The sequence below is a fragment of the Erinaceus europaeus genome, chromosome 8 (genome assembly GCF_950295315.1).
Source record: "Erinaceus europaeus chromosome 8, mEriEur2.1, whole genome shotgun sequence".
Taxonomy (NCBI): Eukaryota; Metazoa; Chordata; class Mammalia; order Eulipotyphla; family Erinaceidae; genus Erinaceus; species Erinaceus europaeus.
The window spans coordinates 69,805,402-69,831,905 of NC_080169.1; the positions used below are offsets into that span (position 1 = coordinate 69,805,402).

General features: G+C 36.5%; 1 protein-coding gene across 10 annotated transcripts in view; it reads left to right on the forward strand.

Annotated features, from left to right (window-relative positions):
* MAGI2 (membrane associated guanylate kinase, WW and PDZ domain containing 2) overlaps window positions 1-26,504 on the forward strand; it is a 1,693,309-nt gene that overhangs the window by 1,429,748 nt on the left and 237,057 nt on the right. For 9 of the 10 annotated variants that reach the window (XM_060196337.1, XM_060196338.1, XM_060196342.1 and 6 more), the window contains 2 exons: window positions 15,852-15,883; window positions 25,096-25,285. In XM_060196337.1, coding sequence (XP_060052320.1) covers window positions 15,852-15,883; window positions 25,096-25,285 — 222 coding nt within the window. The remainder of the gene's footprint in view (window positions 1-15,851; window positions 15,884-25,095; window positions 25,286-26,504) is intronic. The other variant, XM_060196335.1, reaches the window with a different exon arrangement.

Consider the following 26,504-nt stretch of genomic DNA (forward strand, 5'->3'; position numbering starts at 1 on the left):
TGTGATTGGTGCATTTAGACTTTGTAGTTCTTCTTGGTTCAGTTTTGGAAGGGCATATGCTTCTAGGAATTGTTCCATTTCTTCCAGATTCTCTAGCTTGGTGGCGTATAGTTCTCTATAGAAATTTTGCAGGATTCTCTGGATTTCTGTGGTGTCAGTTGTGATATCTCCTTCATCGTTTACAATTCTATTAATTTGAGTCTTCTCTCTTTTTTGTTTGGTGAGTCTGGCTAGGGGTTTGTCAATTTTGTTTAATCTTTCAAAGAACCAACATTTGGCTTCATTGATCTTTTGTAAGGTTCTTTTATTTTCGATGTTGTTTATTTCTGCTCTAACTTTAGTGATTTCTGTCCTTCTGGATGATTTAGGCTTCCTTTGTTCCTCTTCCTCTAAGTCCTTGAGGTATGCAGTAAGGTCGTTCATTTGAGCTTCTTCTTGGTGTTTAATATGTGATTGTGTGGCTATAAGTTTCCCTCTCAGTACTGCTTTAGCTGTGTCCCAAATATTTTGATAGGTTGTGTCTTCATTTTCATTTGTTTCTGGGAACATTTGAATTTCCTGCTTGACTGAATCTCTGACCCAGTGGTTATTAAGGAGTATGTTGTTTAGTTTCCAAATTCTGTGACTTTTAATAATTTTCTGTTTGTTGTTAATTGTTAGTTTTACTCCACTGTGGTCTGAGAAGATACTTGGGATGATTTCAATGCTCTTGAATTTATTGAAGCTGTCTTTGTGGCCTAACATGTGGTCTATCCTTGAGTATGTGTTATGTGGATTCGAAAAGAAGTTGTATCCCAGTTTTTTGGGGTGAAGGACTCTGAAAATGTCCAGGAGGTCTTGTCTGTCAATCTCTTAATTCAATTCTCTTGTATCTTTGCTTTGTTGATCTGTCTAAGTGTGAGAGTGGGATATTGAAGTCTCCCACTATTATTGTATTACTATTGATGTATTTTGAAATTCTTTCAGTAAGTGCTTCACGTATTTAGATGGTCCCTCATTGGGTGCATAGACGTTAATGATTGTTAAGTCTTCTTGGCTGATTGATCCTCTAATAATTATGTAATGTCCTTGCCTATCTTTTATTACTTTATTTAATTTAATATCTATTGTGTCTGAGATGAGAATGGCTGTTCCTGCCCTTTTTTGTGGTCCGTTGGCCTGTATGATAGTTTTCTATCCTTTCACTTTAAATCTGTGTTTATCTTGTTGTGACAGATTTTTTTTTTTTTTTACTTTCAACCAGAGTTATCCCTGAGGCTCTGTGCCTATATGATATTTCTGGCAGCCATCTTTTCCTTTTTCTTTCTTTCTTTCTTTCTTTCTTCCTTTCTTTCCTTATTTCTATTTTATTTGATAAGACATAGAGAAATTGAGAGTGTAGAGGGATATTTAGAGTGGAGAGAGAATGAGAAAGGGGAAAGATAGACACCACTACATCGTGAAGCAGTATGAAGCTGGGCATGAACTCAGATCCTTGAGCAGAGCAGTATGTATACTCAGCTGGGTGTGCTACTGCCTGACCCCAAATTAATTCATTAAAGATTAATTTAATCAAATAAAGATGATGGATCAGAAAAATAGCTCACTCAGTATAGTGTGCTGCTTTGCTATGTGCGTAGCCCTGACTTGAGCCCAAATCCTGCCATAGTGAAGCTTTAGTTTTGTGGTCTCTGTCTCTCTCTCTCTCTCCCATTCTACCTAAAAAAATTAAAATAAACATAAATATCAAATGATGTCAGTTAAAAGAATCTCCTTTATCTCCTGTATGCTTCCTCCCAACATTTCAGTCAAGTGTCAAAATGATACAAAAAAAAAAAGTAACGGATTCACAGATTCTAGCAATGATAGATTCACAGGACAGTAAAGGTTGTGTTTAGATCTAGCTGCTGAATACTGAGGCACTCTGTTCACAGCTACTCTGTTTCAACCAGTCTTGAAATCTCAAATCCCCGAACAGAGCATAGCAAAAAATAGAAGAGTATGGTGATGAATTGCCTCCTGGGGTATGCAACATAATTACGCTGAATACTGTGAATGGAAACAGAGAAATAATTCTAGGATTAGTACATATAATCTACATCATTTTTTACAGCACAAATTTTTCTCCCCCCATAAAACACAATAAAAATTAGCAAAGTCATATACCACTTTTGCTAGAGGAATCAGGCTACAAGCTGTGCACATGTGTTTGTTTTTTTTGTGTGAAAAAAGCATATTATATTATGCACCCATTCAAGTGGACTGAAATAGAGGCCATAAATCTTCCCTTTTTAAATAGATGTAAAAAATGTAAAGGCCAGCTTGGATCATGTAGCTACATAGCTGAGCATATTAAAAAAGACATACTCATAATTAGCCTGGAAAATTGGAAGAAACATTACTTTGAAAGTACAAACACAACCTTGAAATAGATTCATTGCAGAAAATAGAAGAAACTGAGAAAACATTCTTAGAATCCTCAGCTGCTAGAAGAATTTAAAATCAAAGAAACGGACAGAGAAGACTACCATATGAAAATGAAGTAAAGTGATTACTAAGTAAAAAGACTATAATAACAAACCCAGAAGCTTGGAATTACCTTGGAAAATTAATATTAAAACTTATATTATAAGAAATACATGATGAATGGGTCAGGGATATAACTCAGCCTGTTGAGTACCAGCTTGCATGCCTGAGACCCTATAGGCTGTAGGGTTAAGCCCTGGCACCATCTTATGCCAGAGCTGAGCAGTGCTCTGTTCCATTGTCTCCTATCTCATTCACTCACTCTCAAAATACAGACAGACAGGTATATCTTTAATGTTTTTTTAATTAACAAAATAATGTAGAGATGAACTTGAGTTCTCTATTTAAGGGATGGGTCCTCTACTATAAGGATGCTGTGATTGGATTGGATCCACCTACCTAATCCATGATAATCTACCCTTCTCAAGCTCTTTGATTTTTATCACATCTGTCAAGTTCTGTTTGCTTGTAACATAATAGGTGCAAAGGTTTTGAGAATTTGGGTGATGACATCTTTCAGAGGCCACTATTCTACCCACGCTATCAAACATATAGTATTTTTAGACTGAATGCTATCAGGAGACCAAAATTCATTATCCAAAAATGGGGAAATAGTGATGTAAAAGGAATTGTGGTGAGCAGCAAAAACAGCTTTTTTAATTAGATCTAAAATAATCATTGTATAGATATCAATAGTTATGGGGAAATGCAAGGTCAAAAAAGTTCATAAATGAATAGTGATAACCATTACAAATTCCAGTTTGTACTACAGTAGAAAGACTGTTGATTGAAGTTAAAGTGTGCTAATTTCCTTAATCTTCTAACTAGGATCAAAAGGAAGTTTGTGGAGAACTCTCCTGTAATGAAAACAATAATTTGCTTTATTAAGAACAAGTTAAAGCAAATGATAGCTCATAGAGCAAAAGACAGATTTTTTTTTATATAAGGAGGCTTTAAAGACTGGAACAATTAAGAGAAAAGAATATATATCATTGAACACCTTACCTCTGAAAAGCAGATCTCTGTTTCGTAGGAAAAAATAATTCCAAATGCATCAAAATCATTAAGTGGGACAGTGCCACATTTTATGGTGACAAACTGTAAAGTGTATTATTTGGTTCTCATTAAATCAAATTATTCCCTTTGTTACAGATAAGAAATCTGAATTCCAGAGAGATTAGGGGATTTGCTTGGGGCTACTCAACTGTGAGTCAATGCAAATCCAGAGACTCACTCAGAATCTGAGTTAATCCTGATAGTATTCACCATCCCACTTATATGTGACCCCATGTAAGGAGAGGTAGAACTGTGACTCAAGTAATTTTACTCTTTATTCTCTTTGCAGTATCTCTCTACTTTATTTTTTCAGAAGTTTTGTTCTTTTGGGGTGTGTGTGTAAACTTTGTCTCATACTCCTGAACCAGATGTTTTGACATGTTATTTCTGTTCTGTCTCTTCTAGTTTCCTCTTGTTTATTTATTTACTTATTTATTTATTGTTATTGCCACCAGGGTTTTTGCTAGAACTTGGTACCAGTACTATGAATCCACTGCTGCTGGTGACCTTTTATTTTCCTTTTTCTTTCTATTATACTTGATAGGACATAGAGATATTGAGAGAGGAGGGGAGATAGAGAACACATAGACACCTGCAAACCAGCTTTGTCAAGTGTCTCCTGCAGGTGGGAGCAGGAGCTCGAACCCATGCCTGTGCACATGGTGGTATGTGTGCTTTACCAGGTGCACCACTGCCCAAACCCCCTCTAGTTTCCTATCATAATCAGAACAGCTACAAACTCACATTGATTTTACCACGTTTAGTCACTGTGAATAAATTCTTCTATCCAGTCCCTTCCTTGACCTGTTGAATAGGCCCTGGCAATTTTCCCCTGAGAGATGTGCTTCAGCCTCTTGGTATGGTTAATTTTTCCCCTTGTATTCATGACCCCATCCTCAGAACAATTCTGCCAATTCTGCTCTTTCCTCATGCGTCTTTAATATCTGTTCATGGACCTTCTCATCTGAATGTAAGCTATCTTACCCCATCTAAAAAAAAAAAAAAACAAAAAACCAAGCATTCCCTTCATGGAGAAGTAGTCCCCCATAGCCACTATGACACTGTCTCTATTTATTTATTTATTTATTTATTTATTTATTTATTTATTTTGCCACCAGGGATTTTTGCCATCCTGAGGATCAGCTCCTACATGACGATTACCACTTTTACCAGCCATCTTTTTTTCCTTTTGTGTGATTTTTTTTTTATATAGAGACACAGAGAAACAGAGAAGGTACTGAAGGAAGGAGAGAGAGAGAGAGATCTGCATAACTGCACTACAGTTCATAAAGCTTCCCTTCTTCAAGTTTTAAGAGCAGACCTTGAGTCAGGTTCTCTCATAGTAATTTTTGTGCTCTACTGGATGTACCACTGCTGAGTCCCTGTGACATTGTCTTTATACCCTCATAGAAATTTCTCAGTTTCACTTCCTCACTTCCCATTTACTCATGCATTGTAATCTGACTTCTGCCTTTATTGGAACAATTAAAATACTTTCCCTTGGGCCATATGTGACCCTTCTGTTAGAAATACCATGGGAGTTGGGCGGTAGCCAGCGGGTTAAGTGCACCTGGCATCAAGCACAAGAACCAACATAAGGATCCTGGTTCAAGCCCCCAGCTCCCCACCTGCAAGTAAGTCACTTCACAGGCAGTGAATCAGGTCTGCAGGTGTCTAACTTTCTCTCCCCCTCTGCCTTCCCCTCCTCTCTCCATTTCTCTCTGTCCTATCTTAACAACGACAACATCAGTAACAACAATAATAACTACAACAATAAAAAAAACAAGGGCAAAAAAAAGGGAAAATAAATAAATAAATAAATAAATAAATAAATATTTTAAAAAAATAAATACCATTTGGGGAGTTGGGTGGTAGCCCAGCGGGTTAAGCGCACATGGTGTGAAGAGCAAGGCTGGCATAAGGATCTCAGTTCGAGCTCCCGGCTCCCCACCTACAGGGGAGTAACTTCACAGGCGGTAAAGCAGGTCTGCAGGTATCTATCTTTTTCTCGTCCTCTCTGACTTCCCCTCCTCTCTCCATTTCTCTGTCCTGTCTAACAATGACAACATCAATAACAACAACAATAATAACTACAGCAACAATAAAAAACAAGGACAACAAACGGGGAAAATAAATCAAATATATGTATATAAGAGAAATACTATTTGAAGTCTTATTTTATGAGTATTTCTGTTTGCTGCTTCTTAAAGCTTCACCTCACTTAGCTCTCCATTATTTCGTTGACTCTTCATTCTTCTCCATCCCCTATGGAGTTATCTTAATGCTGCATGTTTTTATTGTGTTATTAAGCTTATCCTGACTTGTTGTGTCTCTAATCTTGATAACTCCACTAAGCACCAGACCCTAGAAATCTGCTACTATACAACATCTCACTTTGAGTCAAACTTCAAAAATGCAGTTTAAACCACATTTGAACCTGAAATCCCAAAAGCACCTCAAACACAGTTCCTCACACTATAGCCTAAGTCACTAGTCTCATGGTGTATTTTGTACACCAGCAAACGGCACTACCATCCATCCAGTTCCTAAAGTAAAAGTCTTTGTAGGTTTCATATTCTCCTTCATATAACTTCTCTACCCCAGAAAATCACCTTGTATCCCTAGCTTTGCTAAGAATCTTGTGACTCTTATCTCTTCCAACCATTATTAACTTTCATTATTATTATTAATCCATTCAAGTTTTCAATTAAAGTATCTATCCATCATGTGTCAGGCTTTGGACTAATACTGATATTACACTGTGAATAAAATAAATATGATCTCATTGTAAATTGTATTCTCTGTACTCTGCTATCTGTTTACAGTATGCTATAAACCCAGCAGCACTTTTTTATTTCTTTTATTAATTTATTTTTATATTACAGAATTACATATTATTACATGGTGACAGGGGTTTGAATCCACACCATTCCCAACACCAGAATTCTGAGTCTACAGTCTCCCCAATGCAATTTACCACAGTTCTCCTTAAGGTTGTAGATAAGGGCCAACCAACTTCTCTACAACTATCTGTCCACATCTATACATAGTTGCCCCTTTCCTTTCTGATTCAATCCTCTCTTCCCCTCTAAGCCACTTATGACAAAAATAACTACCTCCATATGCCCCTCTCCTTTACCTTTTGTCTCTGTGGGTGCTGATGGAGCTGGAGTGCAGAGTCCTCTTATCTTCATCCTGTCACTTCTCCCCTGCTGGGAGTATGGGTCAAGGTTGTTTTGGGGGAGCAGAAGGTAGGAGTTCTGACTTCTGTAATTGCGTCTCTGCTGAGCATGAGTGTTGACAGGTCAATCCATAACCCCAGCCTGTTTCTGTCTCTCCCTAGTGGACCAGATCTCTGGAGACACGAGGGTCCAGGACACATTGGTGAGGTTGTATGCCCAGAGAAGTCAGGATGGAGTCATGGTAGCATCTGTAGCTTGATGTTTGGAAGGTGACATGACCCAAGTTGAAACAAAATGGTTAGTAAACAGGAACCAAAAAGTAGGATTAGAGCAGATGAGATTGGGGATTTTAGAGTAGAAGAAAGCTAGGGAAACCATTTTAGGCATGTTCCTAGGAGCACACAACTATGGTAGTTCTGCTTGAATTTGATAGCTAGTCTGAGGTTGGATAAGCATATTGTCTGAGAGAATGGTGTCAGAGTAGAGAAAAGGGCTAGAAAGGTGGATTAGGGCAGGCAGTTTTTCCTGTTCTTAGAAAAAAAATCTGTGGCTAAAATTAACTATTTACCTCTATCCACCTGCTCCAGGACATTATATATATATATATATATCACCAGAGCCTGTGTAACATCTAAGTCTCTATTGGTCTGAGCTTAGAGCTCATGGTCACATCTGAGGAATATTGCAGGCTGCACTCATTTAGGACCATTCCTTTTCAAGTGACAGAGCAGGGTACCTCCAGCCTCCCTTCAGAGACTCGAGCTATCCTTACTGTCATTGCTTCATGGTGATGAGGTGGTGTGATATTGACCAAACAGGCCATTACTAAGGGGACCGGTCTTTTGCCCTTATCCAACTTTTATAGTCCTCTCTTTATCTGATGATCTTAGATTTTCTCTCAATTGTTTAGTCATTGAGTATTATTTGTTGAGCCCAGTCACAGTTAGCTTTTTGGTATCTGTCTTCTTTGGGCCTTTCTGCTAGGCTGCCCAGCTAATTTGGTCTAAGTCCAATCAATTACAGAATTTATGATGCCTTATTTAGGCATTTCAACCATTATTGAACACTTTGACTTTGAGTTATATGACTGCCCCTTGTTTATGGCTATGTGTATATCTGTATACAGTACCCTAAACCCTAGCCTAATCTGATATCTGTTATTTAGTTAAATGGTGTGGCATCTAAGGTGGATGTTGGTAATCCCCTGTGTTAAGAAAGGTCTCACGAGATTTGAAGATTTGTGAGGTTGACTTCTCTTCTGGTTACAGGTCACAATAGGATTTCAGTAGCAGCATAATGTGGGGTGGCAGCACAAGTAGTGATTTGGTTGAAGGAGACAGAGGTAGTATGGCATATGGGCATAGTCCTAGAGGTACCAGAACTAGAAGAATTGAGCCTGTAAACTCAGCAGCACTTAAAAAATTTTTTTATTTGGAGATTAATGGTTTACAGTTAACAGTAGTTGTAAATGTTTTGTGCCAAACTTGCCTCTGAGTTTTAGTTTCCCTGATAAAAATCTTGCCTTTTCCAGTCCATTCTTTTATTCCTCTTTGAAGCTATTTATGAACATATATTCTACATAGCTATTTATTTATTTGTTTATTTATTTATTTTGCCATCAGGATTACCACTGGGGCTCTGGGCCAGCACTATGAGTTCATCACTCCTGACAGCCATTTTTTCCTTTTTTGTTTTCTTTCTATTTTTCTTTGATAGGACAGAGAGAAATTGAGAGAGGAGAGGAGATAAAGAGAGAGAGAGAGAAGTGCAGACCCACTTCACCACTCATGAAGCGTACATTGCTTTAGTGCAATATACCTTACTCCAGTCCAAGTTTCACTTGGCAGTTTCCCTTTCTGTGCTTATGTCTTAAAATACACATGTAAGTGAGATAAACTAATATTCATCCTTCTCTTTTTGACTTGTTTCATGTAACATATCTCCCTCAATTTCCATCCAAAAGGAGTCAAGGGAGATGACTTCATCATTTTTAATAGCTGAGTAGTACTCCTTTTTGTATATATACCACAATTCTCTTACCCACTTATGTCATTGGGCATCTGTGTTGTTTACAATTTTGAGTGATTATGATTTTTTCTAATGGACCTATACTATGACCCAGCATTTGCTTTTGTGGGGATTTATCCAAAGAAGGCAAAAACACTTATCCAAAGAGATTTGTTTTTCCATATTTTTATCTTTTTAATAAACAATATAATTTTATTAGTTATTTAATAGTGGCATACAGGATTATAAGATTATAGGGATATAGTTACACACTGCACCTTATCACCAAAGTTGTGTGCTCCCTAATCACTATGGTTCTAAAAGTCTTAGAGACTGTCCATTTCCTATTCCTCTTCCTCCAGCTCCTCCTTCTTTCTCACAATCTCATGTGTTTCAATTATCCATATAAGCAAAATTTCCTCATATGAGTGAAACCATCTGGTAGTTGTCTTTTTTTTTAAGTACTTGTTTTGTTGTGTTATTGCAAATTTTAGTCACCTATGTGCCACACGTGATTAAAACCATAATCTCATAACAATAAAAGCCTCTTATTTCGCTGAACAAAATCACCTTCAGCTCTAGCCATTTTGTCCCAGATAATGCAATATTATCTCTTAGTTGTGGACTAGTATTCCACTAAATACATATTGCATAACTTCTCTTTTATTTATTTAATAATGATCGACCAGACTGTTAGATTAGAGAGGTACAATTCCACACAATTCCCAATACCAGAGTTCCACATCCCATCCATTCCATTGGAGCTGTCTTTTACCTTCTTACTTGATTCCTAAGCATGATCAGCTCTAGTTCCAGAGTTGTTGTTAAAGCATTGCAGAGAAAATTTAAACTCATGACATAAAAAACATATTCTCCAGGCAATTTGAATTGTTCTTTGCAAAGCGAGTATTTTTCTTGCTTAAAACATGGTGCTATGAGGTTTAGGTTGGACCAGCAGTGTAGCTTCCATGTTTCCTTAATAGAAGTGTTTTTTTTTTTTCCCCTTTTATCCTAGGTCAGTTTCATTAATGAAAATTGCCCTTCTGCTATCTTCATATCATCTTAAACAAATTACTTCTAGGAACACCAAGGTTTAAGCCATTTAATGAATTTTAATGAGAAATACATGAATCAGTCAAAAACCAGAAGAAAAGTGAATAACATTGAACTAGTTTTAATGGAAATGAGCTCATTATCCTACTGACTTACATCTACCAAAGGCTAAATTTTTAATGAAAATTTTGCCAGACTGGGAAAATGAGATGATCTTTACATTAAATGTTAATTTTGTAAGTATTATTTTTCTCCCCCAAATTAGGCCTAACCAAAGATACTAAAAATTCTGAGACTTTCCCACCCTTTTTGAGAAAAAAAAAAGACCTCCTCTACTCCTCTATATTTGAAGAGTTTCTCACAGACTCTGAAACTTTTCTTCAAAAATGTAATAGAAACATAAGTTCCTTTATCGTATACAGTTGTCTTTAAGAAAAGATAACAGGACTGGGGGATAACTCAGTGTTAGACACACTCTTGAAGTTCCCAAGTTCAATCTTCAACACCATCATATCCTATAGCTGAATAATGTTCTGGTCTCTATCATTATCATAATTAAGTAAATAAATAAAGTGAGAAAGTAAATAATTTTGCTTTTAAAATATCTACTATTTTATCATTTGAAGTAAATAAATAAATACATAAATAAAGTTTAACTTATGTGGAGAATCTGTGTGTTTATTTGTGTGTCCAAAGTAGTTTCTTTCAATAGGAAGTCATAGGGGCTCTGAAAAAGAAAGAAAGAAAGAAAGAAAGAAAGAAAGAAAGAAAGAAAGAAAGAAAGAAAGAAAGAAAGAAAGGAAAAGCAAAGCAAAGCAAAGCATAAAAAGAGAAAAGGGGGAGGATGGAGAGATAGCATAATGATTATGCCCTATGCCTGAGGCTCAGAGGTTGCAGGTTCAGTTTACAGCATCAATCTAAGTCAAAGCTGAGCAGTGATATGGTTTTCTATTACTTCCTTTATTCTTTCCTTCCTTCCTTCCTTTCTTCCTTCCTTCCTTCCTTCCTTTATTTATTCCTTCTTCTTTTCTCTGTCTCATTAAAATAGATAAATGAAAGTCTTCTTAAAAGATTTTTTTTTCATTTTCCCTGTTCTCTTTTTTCTCTTATGGTATTTTAAACTTGTAACAAAATACATATAACAAAAATACATATAACACAAAATTAGCCTCCTAACCCTATCGGAGAGTGTAGTTAGATTGCTAAACACAAGACTGCTGAATTTGACTTAAATGGTCTAGGTGATAGGGTGTTTATCAAGAGAGAATAATGGCCACTGAGATTGTGTATATGCCTAAATATGCCATCAGTGGCATGAGCTGACTTGTCCCACTAAGGCTACAAGAAATATCTTCACCCAATATTTCACTCATTATGAAAATTACATTTAGTTGACTTGCAGCTTTGTACTTTTTAGGTACATTTTGCCATATTTTTAAAAGCAAAATAGAACATCTGACTCTGGTCTTAAAGATGATTGTTACAGTTACATATATTTTTATAGGGAATTCTACAGTTACTGAAAAGTCATAGACACACCTGGTAAACACTTTCTATCTGCCTGTCTCTTTAAGCTTTTAATAGCTGAAGGCATGAATATCATTAGTGAAACAAATCCTCTTTCCCTGATAAAGTCTTTTGTTTGTGTTGTCTAAAGAAGTTGGAATGAACAAATAAGTTTGCATTTTTATACTCACATATGCAAATACCAGTGAAATAATAAATCTTAAATTATGGGTTAAGTCATTTTAAAGAATTCCAATTATACAAGAGAACTATACTGCTTTCTGTAGAAATAAAGGAAATTAAAACCAGAAATAAACTAAAACATAAAACACTATTCATATTAACTTAATGAAAAGGTTCTTTTTCTATAAACTTAAATATGTAAAAAGGACTATAAGCTCTAAAGGATTTTACAAAAGTTTATGCACAAGGAGTTGTATATATACAAATTTGAGTACCACTCACCTATTTACTGTGACGGAGTCATGTCCTTTTTCTCATCTTACATGGAATTTGAAGGAATCATCTTGAGATACATCAAAAAAGAGAAGGACAAATACCACATTATCTCAATTATAGGTGAGACTTCAAAACAGAGACAGAAAGGAAAATAAAAGGTGAAACTTGGACTGGTTGTAGTGTATTACAGAAAAGCCTTTAAAAAGGGGGGGGGGGGATGAGGTGAGGGAGAAGAAGAAGGAGGGGAAGGGGAAAGAGAAGGAGAAAGCAAAGGTGAAGGAGAGAAGGAGTGACAAAGGAGGAGGAGAACATGGTAGGGGAGAAAAACTGTAAAAATAAAGGTTCTAAAATTGTTTTGTTTTATTGATGATTTTTAAAATGTTAGACATTGGAATAAACTATATTTCCTAGAAGGGTCATCCTTATAAAAAATTGCTATACATTCATAATGGGTAATAGTTTGATTCATATAATAATGGTACAATTTCTATAGCTCTTTCACTGAAGCTGAGCAGAAAATTGGAGTTTAATCACTTGGAAAATGTGATGTTTTGATTTAATTCTACCAGATCAAATATAGCCAAAATAGATGTTTTAAATTAATTTAAATATTTATAGCATAATTGATAATGTTGCAAGGAAACAGGAAATCACATAAGTTATTTATTGTTTAAGGAAAACTGTTCTGATATTTCTTACAACCTAAAGTTATGTACTGGGTAGTAAGTGACTTCCTTTTGATAATGACTCAGAAGAAGCAGTTATTGCCTCTTAAGCACAGCTCAGCATTAGAAATATCCCAGAAACTGCCACAATGGAAATAGCAAAGAAGTCCTAGCTCGCACCAATGGTCTGAGGTCAGGCTGAATGAAACAATCTTCAAAGACTAGGAAGTCAAAGTGCTTATAATGAAAGGTGGTCACATTAAACAGCCCTCTCTCCTTCCCCCATCTTGGCCAGTTTTTCACTGTTGCCTTTTTAGTTCTTATTTCATTACTTCTGAGAGGTTAGATGACTACACATTTTACAGGGGAGGAATAATAATCTTTTAAGGTAATGCTCCAACTGGGGTAAAAGCTCCTTTATAGAGGAACCATTTTTCAGTGGAACCATTTTTAGTGTATCTGTATTAAAACCAGAGTATACAAATACATACTAACTCACAGCACCTAACAAGGTAAAATGGAAAATACTCAAAATCTGTTTTGGCATTCCAAGAAGAAGGTGACAACACAAAATAATAAATTGTCGAGTATTTTGACATGGTGAGAATGCATTAATGACATCTTTTCTCAAAGTAATTGTTGCCAGAGGTTTTGTAAAAAAAATTTTTAAATATTCTTCACTGAAAATAATGATTAATTGCTTAGTAGGTCAGAATTTTTTCACTTTAAAAGTCAAAATGTTTTCACTGGAATTTTATAAAATAAGTCAAAAAGACAATTTTGCTATAATTTTCATGCTCAATGATTTCCCCAAAGAGTATGTGATTAAGTCCTTATAATCAAATTATAAAAAAGCCACACATTGAACAGGAATTTTCACTAGTTAGAAAGAGAAAACAGAACTCACAGAGTACGTAGGACATGAGGCATTTCTTTTCTTTTATTTATATAATTTTTATTTATAAAATGGAAATATTGACAGGACCATAGGATAAAAGGGGTACTTTTGCACACAATCCCCACCACCAGAACTCCACATCCCATCCCATCCCTTGATAGCTTTCCTATGTTTTATCCCTCTGGGAGTATGGACCAGGATCATTATGGAGTGCAGAAGTGGAAGGTCTGGCTTCTGTTATTGCTTCCCTGCTCAACATGAGCCTTGGCAGGTAATCTGTACTCCCAGCCTGTCTCTTTCTTTCCCTAGTGGGGCAGGGTTCTGTGGAGCAGGGCTTCACACATTGGTAGGGTCGCCTGCCCAGGGAAGTCAGGTTGGCATCATGATAGTGTCAGGAACCTGTTGGCTGAAAAAGAATTAAGATATAAAGCAGAACACATTGTTGACTAATCATGAACCTAAAGACAAGAATATTGCAGATGAAGATTTGGGGTCTCTGTTTTGGAAAAAGGTAGTGATCTATTTTAGGTATATTTCAAGGGGCCCATGAGCTTACTAGTTTTTGTCTGAGCTTGGCATCTAACATGCAGGTGGCCTAAATTGTTGTCTGGGGAAATGGTGTCATAGTTGGACAAAAGCTAGTTCAGGGAAGAGAACAGCTCCCAAATATGGGAAAAGTATATTCATATTGTTAACTGTAACCCCATAGATTTGATCTGGGGCCCATAGTCAGCACAGGAGCCTATGTAACCTCTGCATCCCTGTAGGTCTGATCTGGCATTCTGTGGTCATGGCTAGGAACATTCCAGGCTGCACTGATTTCAGGACCCATCATCCTCAGGTGATAGGTAGAGTATGTTATCCAACCTCTCTTCAGAGAATGGAACATTCCCTACCCTTATTGATCCACATTGAGGGCAAGGTCCTATAGAGGCCCACAAAGGGGTCCAGTATGTTGTTCTTGATGGAGATGACCAGTGACAGTGGTGAGATGGCTCCACCAGAGGTCTAGGCCCACCATGTCTGTGTAGGAACCCCAGGGCTCCCTGACCAGGGCCCCAAGTGATGGGATGGCCTGATAGTGACTAAAGAGTCATCATTAAAGTATGCTAAATCTCTAGCCCTTATTTTGTATGACAAGGTTAGCTTTGGAGTGACTGAGGGACGTGGAATAGGAGGGAGGTGAGGAGGATATCTAGGTCTAAGTAGAAACTATTTCATTAGGTACTTTATGGTGTTGGGGGGGGGGGGTCTTTCCTCTTGCTTGCTGCATTTACTGGCTCTCTGCAAACTATTGTGCACTTTTGCTTTAAGGTATGTGTTATTTGTACCAATCTCCTTAGTAAGATATTTCTTGCATTTTAGCACTAATTTTTTTCTAGACTCCAAAGAAAATTGAGTCATGTGTATTATATAGTTTCACTCATTCATAAAATGAAGCTTCAGTTCACCACAATAGTGCATTGAGGTTAAGTTATTATTTATGCTACACTTGAGCTAGAGTATTTGAATATTTAGGTAGTCAAGTGTCCAGATTCCCATAGATGTTGCCTATATTGTGGTTTCCAACTATTTCCATTGTGTATAAGTCCCAGATTTTAAAATGATATAGTATATGTCATACTATTAATATTTTATTTATATTGAGCAATTTATTAGACAACACCTGACATTAGCATAAATGAACATTTAGAAAGAAAGAAGTTATGATATGAAAAGAAAATAATTTTGTTTTGATCCTAGAATATGTTTGCTTTCTAGGGTCAGTATACAGTATATACCTTTCCCCCTTCTCAGATCCTTCTCCTAGTTATAAATTTGTGTTTTACTCGTTTTTTTTTTTCATGTGATTACATGATAAAATGATCCTCTTCTAAGAAGAAAAAAATGTGGAATTATTCTATTCTTTACTTTCAATTACCTTAATGGTCACTTGGCTCACAATAGGACAAGTCCATTTATACCAGTTATGATCATGAAAAGAGCTCAGGAAATTCAGAAAACACATACATGGCTTTGATGCCGCATGATTCATTCAAGTAGCATCTTGGACTTTTTCATGCAAGACATTGTACTAACTCTAGGACAGAAGGTTAAATAAATATCTGCTCTAGAGAAGATGTCAGTGAGGTTACAATAGAATATGATTTATATCATATTTTTTAACTTAGGACTAACAAAAACTTGTTGATTGATTCTTTAATACTTCCACAGAATGTATAGAAGTGACTCAGGTTAGGTCTCCTGAAGTAACTGGCCTTCTGTCATACATGTAACTCACCTCAGTGCTTCAGAACCCTCAGTGATAGTTAAGGAAATGTTCTTGGAGTCATTAGTAGAATTGCCATGAAATTATTATTTAGACTTTTTGAAGAAAACTATACAGCCAGACAGAATTTTGTGTTGTTATTGTAAAATGCTACCTATTTAAAAATAACTTGAAATTATCTTAATGTCATGCCACCCATCAGTGGTAGTGGGATATATTTCAAAGTTCAAATACTGTTTTCTTTATTACAGGTTTCTTTTCTCCATGGAAAACTCCAAAGCCTGTAAGTTGGAATTATTATGCTTCTTTCTTTGTTTCTAGTTTTATTGAATACCCATTAGGTATAAGTTGATTTCGGTGACCACAAATCTCTTATATCTCTAAGACTTTGATGTCAAAAGAACAATTTTTTTCTCCCCTTGTCTTGTGTTTGTTCCAAGAAACAAAAATAACTCATTATGTTTGCTGCAAAGACAGTTCTGCTTGTTTTTCAATACATTTACAAGATGAACATTAACACTATTCAGTATAATATATTAAATATACATTAGAGTCCTTTTAATTTTCCTCTGTCAAAAATACTATAGTCATTATAACATGAAATATTTAGAATCAATGCAAACTGTAGATCCAATGATCTTGACCAGCAAGTTAAATCTAGCCTGTAAGATATACAGGTGTGTGTGTGTGTTGCATACAGGGCTGAATATATGTAACACATACAGGCATATATTAATAGATATATAGAGATATAGGAATGTGTATATCTGAAAATCACTTAAAGTGATGCGTCTAAATCTTCTTCACATACTAAATCTCTGTCATCACCTATCCTCTCTGATCCTGCCTCCTTTATTTGTTATCCTACTATTTTAATGCCAATTTAAGATGGCAATGGCTTTTTGTAAGGCTATGACAGTGAAGTAGTCTTCAGAGATAAGGATCTTTATTTACCATTAAGGATTAGTGATTACCATTAGTGATTGCCAAAGCCCCAGGATCTGAGATTGACTTGATTCCATTTTATACTATATTATAATAGTCTAGCCTAACTGGGGACATGTCTGGAAGAGAACAGTAAAGTGATTCAAGTTTAAAAAAATAAATTGAGAGAATCTTTTCTTTTCTTTCTTTTTTTTTTTTGTTCTAGTATAAATTTTTATTTTTTATTCTTTTTTAAATTTCTTTATTGGGAGACTAATGTTTTACAGTCAACAGTAAATACAATAGTTTATACATATATAATATTTCTCAGTTTTCCACATAACATTACAACCCCCACTAGGTCCTCTGTCATCCTTTTCCAGGACCTGTAGGTCTTTCTTCTTGTAATAGGCAGCTCAAGCATAAGTGGCCCTTAATCTAGCTGTGGGCAGGGAGTTATTGAATTAATTGTATTTTTATTTACATCCTTTTCTAAGAGTATATTTAACTTAATCTTCTCATCTTGGAGGTAGAGATAATATAACTTTGCTAAATTTTCAAATGTAGAAACTGCCTTAAGTAACATACCTTCAAAATAATTTGAAGACATGTGACAATAAAATACTATTGAACCGCAGGGCTGAGTGTTGGCTCACCTGGTTAAGCAAGTATGTTACAATGCACAAGTACTCGGGTTTAAGCACCCAGTCCCCACATGCAGGGGGAAAGCTTTGCAGTGCTACAGGTGTACTCTGTCTCTCTTCCTCTCTATCTCCTCCTTCCCTCCCAATTTTTAACTGTCTCTATCCAATAAACAAATAAAAATAATTTTAAAACTCTTAAAAATATTATTGAACTATATAAATAGGTCTGAGGTCAAAATATTCTTCAAAGAGAGATGAGGATGAGAGTCAAATGTTGTCCAAGCTGGGAGACATTCTCACCAATTATGACCTCATTTAGGATTTGGTTCTTGGTTCATAGAGAATATAGAGTGGGAAAACTAGTCCTACATGCACTTAGTAAATTACTTAAGGATGCATTCTCAAAATCACATGCCTTTGAGAAAAAAAATACTCAAAAATTTTAAATGAAAACCATTTTATCTTGGCCAAAATCTAAATAATTTATCACTGCTACCACCAAAATTATCACTGTAGTAACAAACATGTTTATCTGGTTTAGCAAGGAATCTTACAGCCTCATCATAGTCTTCAATTAGGCAATAAAGTGATGGTCTTATGTGAACCACATTGACACCAAGGATGGCATTTGGTGTGATTGTAGCTATTATAATAATATAATAATTCATAGTCAATAATTCCATGAAAAGATATACAGGACTCATTTTATAACTAATTTTGGTCTCATGCATCCCTATAAAAGCAAAGACTTGTACTTTCAGTTCTAGAGGGCTTTCAATTTGATATCTCCATGATTCTTTGAGAAATTTTGAGAAATTTCTTTACCTTCTTAAATACTGTAATTGTAGTAATGGTATAGAGATCTAAGATATCTGGGTTCAGGTTTTTTTTAATTTACTTTAATTTTATTTTACTTTAAATTTTTTTATTGGGGGATTAATGGTTTACAGTCGACAGTGAATACAGTAGTTTGTACATGCATAACATTTCTCAGTTTTCCACATGACAATACAACTCCCACTAGGTCCTCTGTCATCCTTTTCCAGGACCTGAACTTGGGTTCAGGTCCTGAACTATTTGCTATGCGATCTTGAGCTAGTTACTTTAGCTGTAAGTATCTCAAGTTATAGATATATTAATACTGGAACAATCATAAGACCTCCTCATATGATTATTGTGGGGAAAAACAGTCCATGATTTAGTCCATACAAGGAACTTAAAGTAATACCTCTATATGTTGAGGACAAATATACAAATATCATCCTAGAAAGCAAACCTTTCATAAATTATTCTATAAAATGAATATAGTTAGTTAAATAATGTATTTTAAGAAATATTTAGGTATATAACCACAGTACATGGATTTACATATTCTCTCCTTTGGGGGGAAATGACGACATCTTTAGTAAAGATAAGGAGATGTTGGGAGTCCGGTGGTAGTGAAACTGGTTAAGTGCATGTGGCGCAAAGCACAAGGACCAGCGTAAGGATCCCGGTTCAAAATCCCGGCTCTCCCCCCCTGCAGGGGAGTCACTTCGCAAGCCGTGAAGCAGGTCTTCAGGTGTATATATATCTCTCCTCTCAGTCTTCCCCTCTCTCCATATTTCTGTCCTATCTAACAACTACGACATCAATAACAACAACAATAATAACTACAACAATGAAAAGCAACAAGGGCAACAAAAGGGAAAATAAATAAATACAAAAATTTTTTTAAAAAGATAAGATGTTATGCTATGTGAGCTCTTACGTCCTCCTGATCCTGTCCTGTCACTTCCTGACCCTATCCTGTCCTATTGATCTACAGCTTAAGCTAATAATCCATGTCAAAATGATAACTTCTTATTTTTGTGGGCAATACAATAATCATAGTGAGCTCTTATTCTGTCTGTCTAAACTTTGAGAGATTGTTTGGAGATTCCAGCATGGGAGCACAGCTACTCATAAACCCTCTGGTCTGTCTCTGTTTGGTTGTCTTTGCTTGACAAAATGCATACATGGAGTAGTGAGGGAAGAAGGAGACACCTGCCTAGCCAGCCAGATAAGCTGAATAAACTCTGGTGATCAATGTTGTATCAACTCTTGTTGATATATGTTGTAGCCAGATTGCCCTCACATCCATTCCCTCTTATCTGTAGAGTTCCATGTTCATTATATAGAGAGTTAAACTACTTTCATCTTCCAGCCTTACCTAAGATAGTGAGTGGTATATGTTTAAATTTCCCTTTGTCCTTTAAAAGGAAAGTTATTTCTATATAAAGAATTTCAGGGGATGATGGAAGCAATAGGGGGTGATTTGTTTTGTTCACAATGCTTCTACTTCCTGTATGTACCCTAGAATCCTAAGATGAAATTTTAATAAATGATCACATCATAACTGGATTTTCTGTTTTCTTACTTGATACTTTAGTGTAGACTCTGTGCCCACTCTGTCCACTAGTATTTAAGTGACTATACTTTCATACAGGCCATTCACCAAGACCAATAGAGATACAGATATACAAAATCATTTCATTTCCATATTTATTTATTTATGTATTTATAAAATGGAAGTGTAGAGAAGACCACAGTATAAGAGGGGTACAAATCCATATAATTCCAACCACCAGAACTCCATATCCAATCCCCTCCCTTGAAGTCTTTCCTATTCTTTGCCCCTCTGGGAGTATGGACCAGGATCATTATGGGATACAGAAGTGGAAGGTCTGGCTTCTGTAATTGCTTTCCCACTGAACATGGGCATTAGCAGGTCAATCCATACTGCCAGCCTGTCTCTCTCTTTCCCTAGTGGGGCAGGGATCTGGGGAGGTGGGGCTCCAGGACACATTGGTGGGGTCATCTGCTCAGGGAACTCAGGTTGGCATCACGATAGTGTCAGGAACCTGTTGGCTGAAAAAGAATTAAGATATAAAGCAGAACACATTGTTGACTAATCATGAACCTAAAGACAAGAATATTGCAGATGAAGATTTGGGGTCTCTGTTTTGGAAAAAGGTAGTGATCTATTTTAGGTATATTTCAAGGGGCCCATGAGCTTACTAGTTTTTGTCTGAGCTTGGCATCTAACATGCAGGTGGCCTAAATTGTTGTCTGGGGAAATGGTGTCATAGTTGGACAAAAGCTAGTTCAGGGAAGAGAACAGCTCCCAAATATGGGAAAAGTATATTCATATTGTTAACTGTAACCCCATAGATTTGATCTGGGGCCCATAGTCAGCACAGGAGCCTATGTAACCTCTGCATCCCTGTAGGTCTGATCTGGCATTCTGTGGTCATGGCTAGGAACATTCCAGGCTGCACTAATTTCAGGATCCATCATCCTCAGGTGATAGGTAGAGTATGTTATCCAACCTCTCTTCAGAGAATGGAACATTCCCTACCCTTATTGATCCACATTGAGGGCAAGGTCCTATAGAGGCCCACAAAGGGGTCCAGTATGTTGTTCTTGATGGAGATGACCAGTGACAGTGGTGAGATGGCTCCACCAGAGGTCTAGGCCCACCATGTCTGTGTAGGAACCCCAGGGCTCCCTGACCAGGGCCCCAAGTGATGGGATGGCCTGATAGTGACTAAAGAGTCATCATTAAAGTATGCTAAATCTCTAGCCCTTATTTTGTATGACAAGGTTAGCTTTGGAGTGACTGAGGGACGTGGAATAGGAGGGAGGTGAGGAGGATATCTAGATCTAAGTAGAAACTATTTCATTAGGTACTGTATGGTGTCTTCTGGATTGGAGCCAACAAATAATGCAGTTTCTGGGTGTGAAGGTGTAATACTTTGAGTTTGCTTTTTCAGTAAGTAGTGTTACAGATGCAGTGGTTTTCTACTCTACCGACCTTTATGAAACTATGACAGAGGGACTGGAGACTTGATAAATATTACAGCAAGACTTTATGATTGTTGATTCAGTATCAGCTAGACTCTTGACAAATTGACAAATTCCCCTCATTGTATAATTTGTCAATCTTCCATGGACCATTCCCAAATACTGTCCAAAGCGTTATCTGTTCTATAGGTTCAAAAATGTTATTGGAAATACCAGTGTAGGGAGTAGGGTGGTAGCACAGCGGGTTAAGCACAGGTGGTGCAAAGCGCAAGGATCAGCGTAAGGATCCCGGTTCGAGCCCATGGCTCCCCACCTGCAGGGGAGTCACTTCACAAGTGGTGAAGCAGGTCTGCTGGTGTCTATCTTTCTCTCTCCTTCTCTGTCTTCCCCTCCTCTCTCCATTTCTCTCTGTCCTATCCAACAACGACGACATCAATAACAATAACAATAATGAGTACAACAATAAAACAAGGGCTGGAGCTGGGTGGTGGCACAGTGGGTTAAGCACACATAGCTTAAAGTGTAAGGACTGGCATAAGGATTCCAGTTCAAGCCCCCTGCTCTCCTCCTGCAGGGGAGTTGCTTTACAAGTGGTGAAGCAGGTCTGCAGGTGTCTATCTCTGCCTCTCTGTTTTCCCTTCCTCTCTCAGTTTCTCTCTGTTGTATCCAACAACAATGACAGCAATAACAATAACATCAAAGACAATAAACAAGGACAACAAAAGGGAAAAATTAAATAAATAAATAAAACAATAGCAACAAAAGGGAATAAATAAATATTAAAAATTAAACAAAAAGAAATACCAGTGTTTACTGGAAGTATATTCACTCTAATGACATTATGTGAAATGTATGTATATAGATATACAAAAGTGTGTGTGTGTTTATGGAACTTATGTAGCCATTAAATAACTCTCACAGGAAGATGGAGAAAATAGACAGTTTCCAAACTCCCATGATGATAAGTAGAATAGTGTACCTACTCAGACCATGTTTGTAACTGACTGACTTTTAGTATTTTATGAAACAAAAGGAAGTCAGCACCAAACTTCATCGGCATGTTACCTAAGTTATATAGGATGAGAAATAATAAAGATTATGCTTCTAACCACAAATGTATCTCTTCCAACCATAACTAAATCACTGAGAATTGATGGCCAAAGGAACCCAACATGGTTAATATACATTTACTATCAAATAAGTTAGGAAGGGAATATTTAAAGAGATTTAAAGAGTGTCATTACATAATAACAAAAGAAAGGTCTACTGAACAGATAACTGGCTAAAACTTTAAGCAAATTTACCAGTTGTTTCCCTCAATGAGGTATTAATGGAAAGTTCCTTCTCCTATTATAATTTTAAATTGCTTCTTACCCAGCATCTGCTACTGACAAACTACAATTCTTTATGCTTCTAAAGGGTTTATTCAAAATTATAGAATTGATTTCAACCAGAGATTCTCACTTTTGTTAGCTATAGAACATTTGTTCCAGTGAAACATTAGTCATCAGTCTATATAGAAAGTAAATTAAAATTAAGCCGACTGTCCCTTCAGACTGTTATTAAAAAGTGCCATATACTGAGTGCTCATAAACAACAGAATGCTGGAATGTACAAGGTTAAGAAAGTAGTATATCCAGTGTCAGGTCAGAGGCCACTTCCTGGATATTCTTCTTTTCACTGTAACCTCACCTAACATGACCTAGTCACCACCCTAAAATCTTACCTTTTTATTCCATCTCCTTAGGTGTTAGAATTTCAGCATGTGAATTTGTTTGAGGGGTGATCTAAATATCCAGGCTATAGATAGACCTATCCTATTGATAGTAGTCAGCCATTTCTTTCCCAGGGCTAATTTGCCCAGCACCTGCCAGAGTCCTAGCAGATGAAAAGTTCACAGAGACCTTTAGTTTCCACACTGACATGCATAAAAGTATGTGTTACCTCACATTCCCTCCTAATCAAAATATAGCCACTGTGAAAAACAAAAACTGGGGAGTGCAGTAGGGAACAGAAAGTTATAATCTGTCTTGGCCATACCACCCTGACCATACCTGATCTCATGAACTTAGAAGAAAGTTATAATCCTGCAAAGCTCAAAGTAGTATGTGTAAAAACTCATTTTGAGGCGGCCAGGTGGTGGGGAACCCCATTAAGCACACATAGCACCATGTGGAAGGATCCAGGTTGGAACTCCTATTCCGCACCTCTGGGGGGGAGGACATTCCAGTGGTGAAGCAGGTCTACACCTTCCCCTCTCAATTTCTCTCTGTCCTGTGAAGTAAGTAAGTAGAAAGAAAAAAAAAAGGAGGGATGGCCACTGGGATCAGTGGACTCATAGTGCTGACACCGAGCCCCCAGTGATAATCCTGGTGGCAAAAAAAAAAAAAAAAAAGTATCATCAGCGTTTTATAAAAACTCATTTTGAAAAAAGAACTGGTGGACATATTTTGCTAATAATTTCATTTATTTGTTCACCAAGTTAGCATTTTCTGAGCAGTACTATGTTTTGTTTTTGTGATATAAGGAAACATACTGTGTTCCCTGCAGCCTTGGTATCCAATAGGACCTACTTGAGGAGACATTGATAGATTCATAGTTATATTTGATTGTGATGAGTAGTAGATAGGTAAGTAAAGGGAACTGAAGGGCCACCTAAAAAAGACAAGTAACCAGATCAGGAATAGTCAGTGAAGACATTATAAAAGAACTGTCATGTCTGAATCTAGTTGCCAGGAAGGGAGATGGAAGAATGGGAAATGGCTGAGCTGTACCATTAGAAGGGAAAGTAGAGAAAGAATGCAGTCTCAGGGGCAGAAGAAGCTGGATGGATCCTAGAGAATGAGAGGAGTTTCCTCTTACTGCTATGAGAAGCATGAACAGAACCTGGGCTCTGAAGAACATTTATCCAAAGGACCATTTAGACCCAATGCTGAACTTCAAAGAAGAAGATATAGCCTAATCTAATTGTTAGGCACAATAGCTTTATTTAAAGCATAAAATAAAAACTTGAGTTTGAATGAGGACTAATATGTGATGAAGGTGAAGCTAATGGTAGAAATAGGTGATTTAAACATACTGGCCTTTTAAAAGTATTATTTATTTATTTATTTTTATTGGATAAAGACAGAACAATTGAGGGGGGATGGAGGGGAAAGAGAGAGGGAAAGAGACAGAGAGACACCTGCAACCCTGCTTCACCACTCATGAAGCTTTCCCCCTGCAGGTGGGAAACAGGGGCTTAAACCTGGATGCTTGTGCACTGTATGTGTGCACTTAACCAGGTGTGCCCCACCTGGCCCCACCTTTTTCTTAATAAAGAGCCATCTGCTAAAAAAAGAGAGATAGAGAGACATCTGCTTTACCCACTTCATGGGGCTATAGTGAGAATCAAAGAAGATATGTATGTGAAAGAGAATGGCAAACTGGGAAGTATTCTATAGATCTTCATAAACCTTGGTGCTATCAGTAGCAGCAGTAGCATTTGGGGAAAGAGCTTACCATATCCGCACTAAATGAGGCTTCAAAGAAGACTCTGAATAAGCCATAAATCCTGAGTGGTGTCTAATTAGTTATAAACTGCAAGGAAAGTGATTAAATGTTCAAGTACAGGAAATTGTTAGGATATGCATAGGTGTCAATAGAATATGTACAGACTACTTTATCTTCTGTTTTGTAAAAAAAAAAAAAAAAAAAGTTATGATGTATTAGGGCCCTCTTAGAAAAAGAAATAATGACATAAATTTCTAAGTGTTTCCACATAATTATATTGAATATGTATTAGATTAATTTTATCAGGGTAAACTGACTCAGAGATTATTCTGTGAAAAATTACCAACTAATAAATAGATAATAAGGCTATGGAAGTTTGCATTCAAAAGTCAGGCACTTATTTTATTTGTAACAATCTATGGTACTTTATTTATGGAAATAGAATCTTTTTACCTCAATGTGCCTATACCAAAGTTTTAAATGTTTTGTAGAAGCATAGTTTACATGTTAAGAAAATCTCACCATGAAGTAAGGGTTATGCTATCCAACATGGAAAATAGCAAGGAGGAGTTCCATTTTAGTCATTTTCTCTGTCTCTTTCACTTTCCAGATAATGGACCGGTGGGAGAATCAAGGCAGTCCTCAAACAAGTTTATCTGCTCCAGTCATACCACAGAACCTGCCCTTCCCACCCGCCCTTCACAGGAGTTCATTTCCTGATTCAACAGAGGCCTTTGACCCAAGAAAGCCTGATCCATATGAGCTCTACGAGAAGTCTAGAGCCATTTATGAAAGTAGGCGTAAGTGAAAACCACATAAAAAAGGGTACATTAACAGCTAAAATCTTGCCAGGAGCCATATTGAAGCTGAAATTAGAAATGACTTGGCATGATTTTATATTCTAAGATTCAAAAACTATCAAGTCAATTGATCTAAAACATATATATGTATATATATATATATATACATATATATATATTCTGTCAGCTTTTTAAAAAGCTTACATCTTTATATGTTTTGTGGTTTATATTTTGAATTGTTATTTCCTACTTTTTTCCCTTAAGTGCTTGTGGAAAATCAAGGGTTTATTCTGGGGGGAGGGGGAACAAAGGTAGCAAAGGAAATGACCAGTTATGTTTGTTTGTTTTTAGTGTTGTCTTTTTAAATTTCTTATTAGTGATTTAGTGAGTGTTTATAAGATTATGTGATATAATCTTATTACAGGGATATAATTTTACACCACACCCACCACAGAAATCCCATGCCCCTGCCTCAATGGTAACCACCACAGTTCTCACAAAGTTTTTGAGAGTTTGGTTCCTTTTTTTTTTTTTTTTTAGGTTCATGTGTTTCAGTTCTCTATATTGCACACATAAGCAAAAATATCCAGAAGATGCCATTTGCTTCCTTATTTCATGATGCATAATTAGGAAGTTACTAGTTTTAAGTATTGAAATAAGAGAGATTTGAACATCTTATCTTTTTAATTTGATCTTGCATCTAACTAACCCTTAGGTTTTCCTATATCCTTGAATGAAATTCCTAAAAAGTTCAGTACTTTAAGTGAAACTTTAGTCAAGTGCTTGAAACTCATAATCATAAAATTAATAGTTCTGAAAGCAGCCCAGAGCCAAGTGCCAATCATTCCTACCCAAATCTTCTGCTTCTCATATAATGCACTGGGACCCATTTAAAAACTCAATCATAGAAGTAAAAGTATGTTGTATGCACTTTCCATCCTATTTGAAGGCCTTGTAAAATCATTTCATTGTACTTTATAAATTTTAGAAAACAATTGTTTTCAGTATTTCATATAATTCACTATACCTCCTTCCACTATACTAGAGTCATCACTTCTGAATGTTAGAGGACAGGGATGTGAATGGCATAAAAATATAGTTGATGATGAAAATAAACAACATAATTTGAACCTGAGTGAATGATCAAGGAATTGAGTGAGAAGGATTTGGTCCCTGGAATTTCCATTTACAGTCTGATGATTTCCTTTGTTTCAGTGTT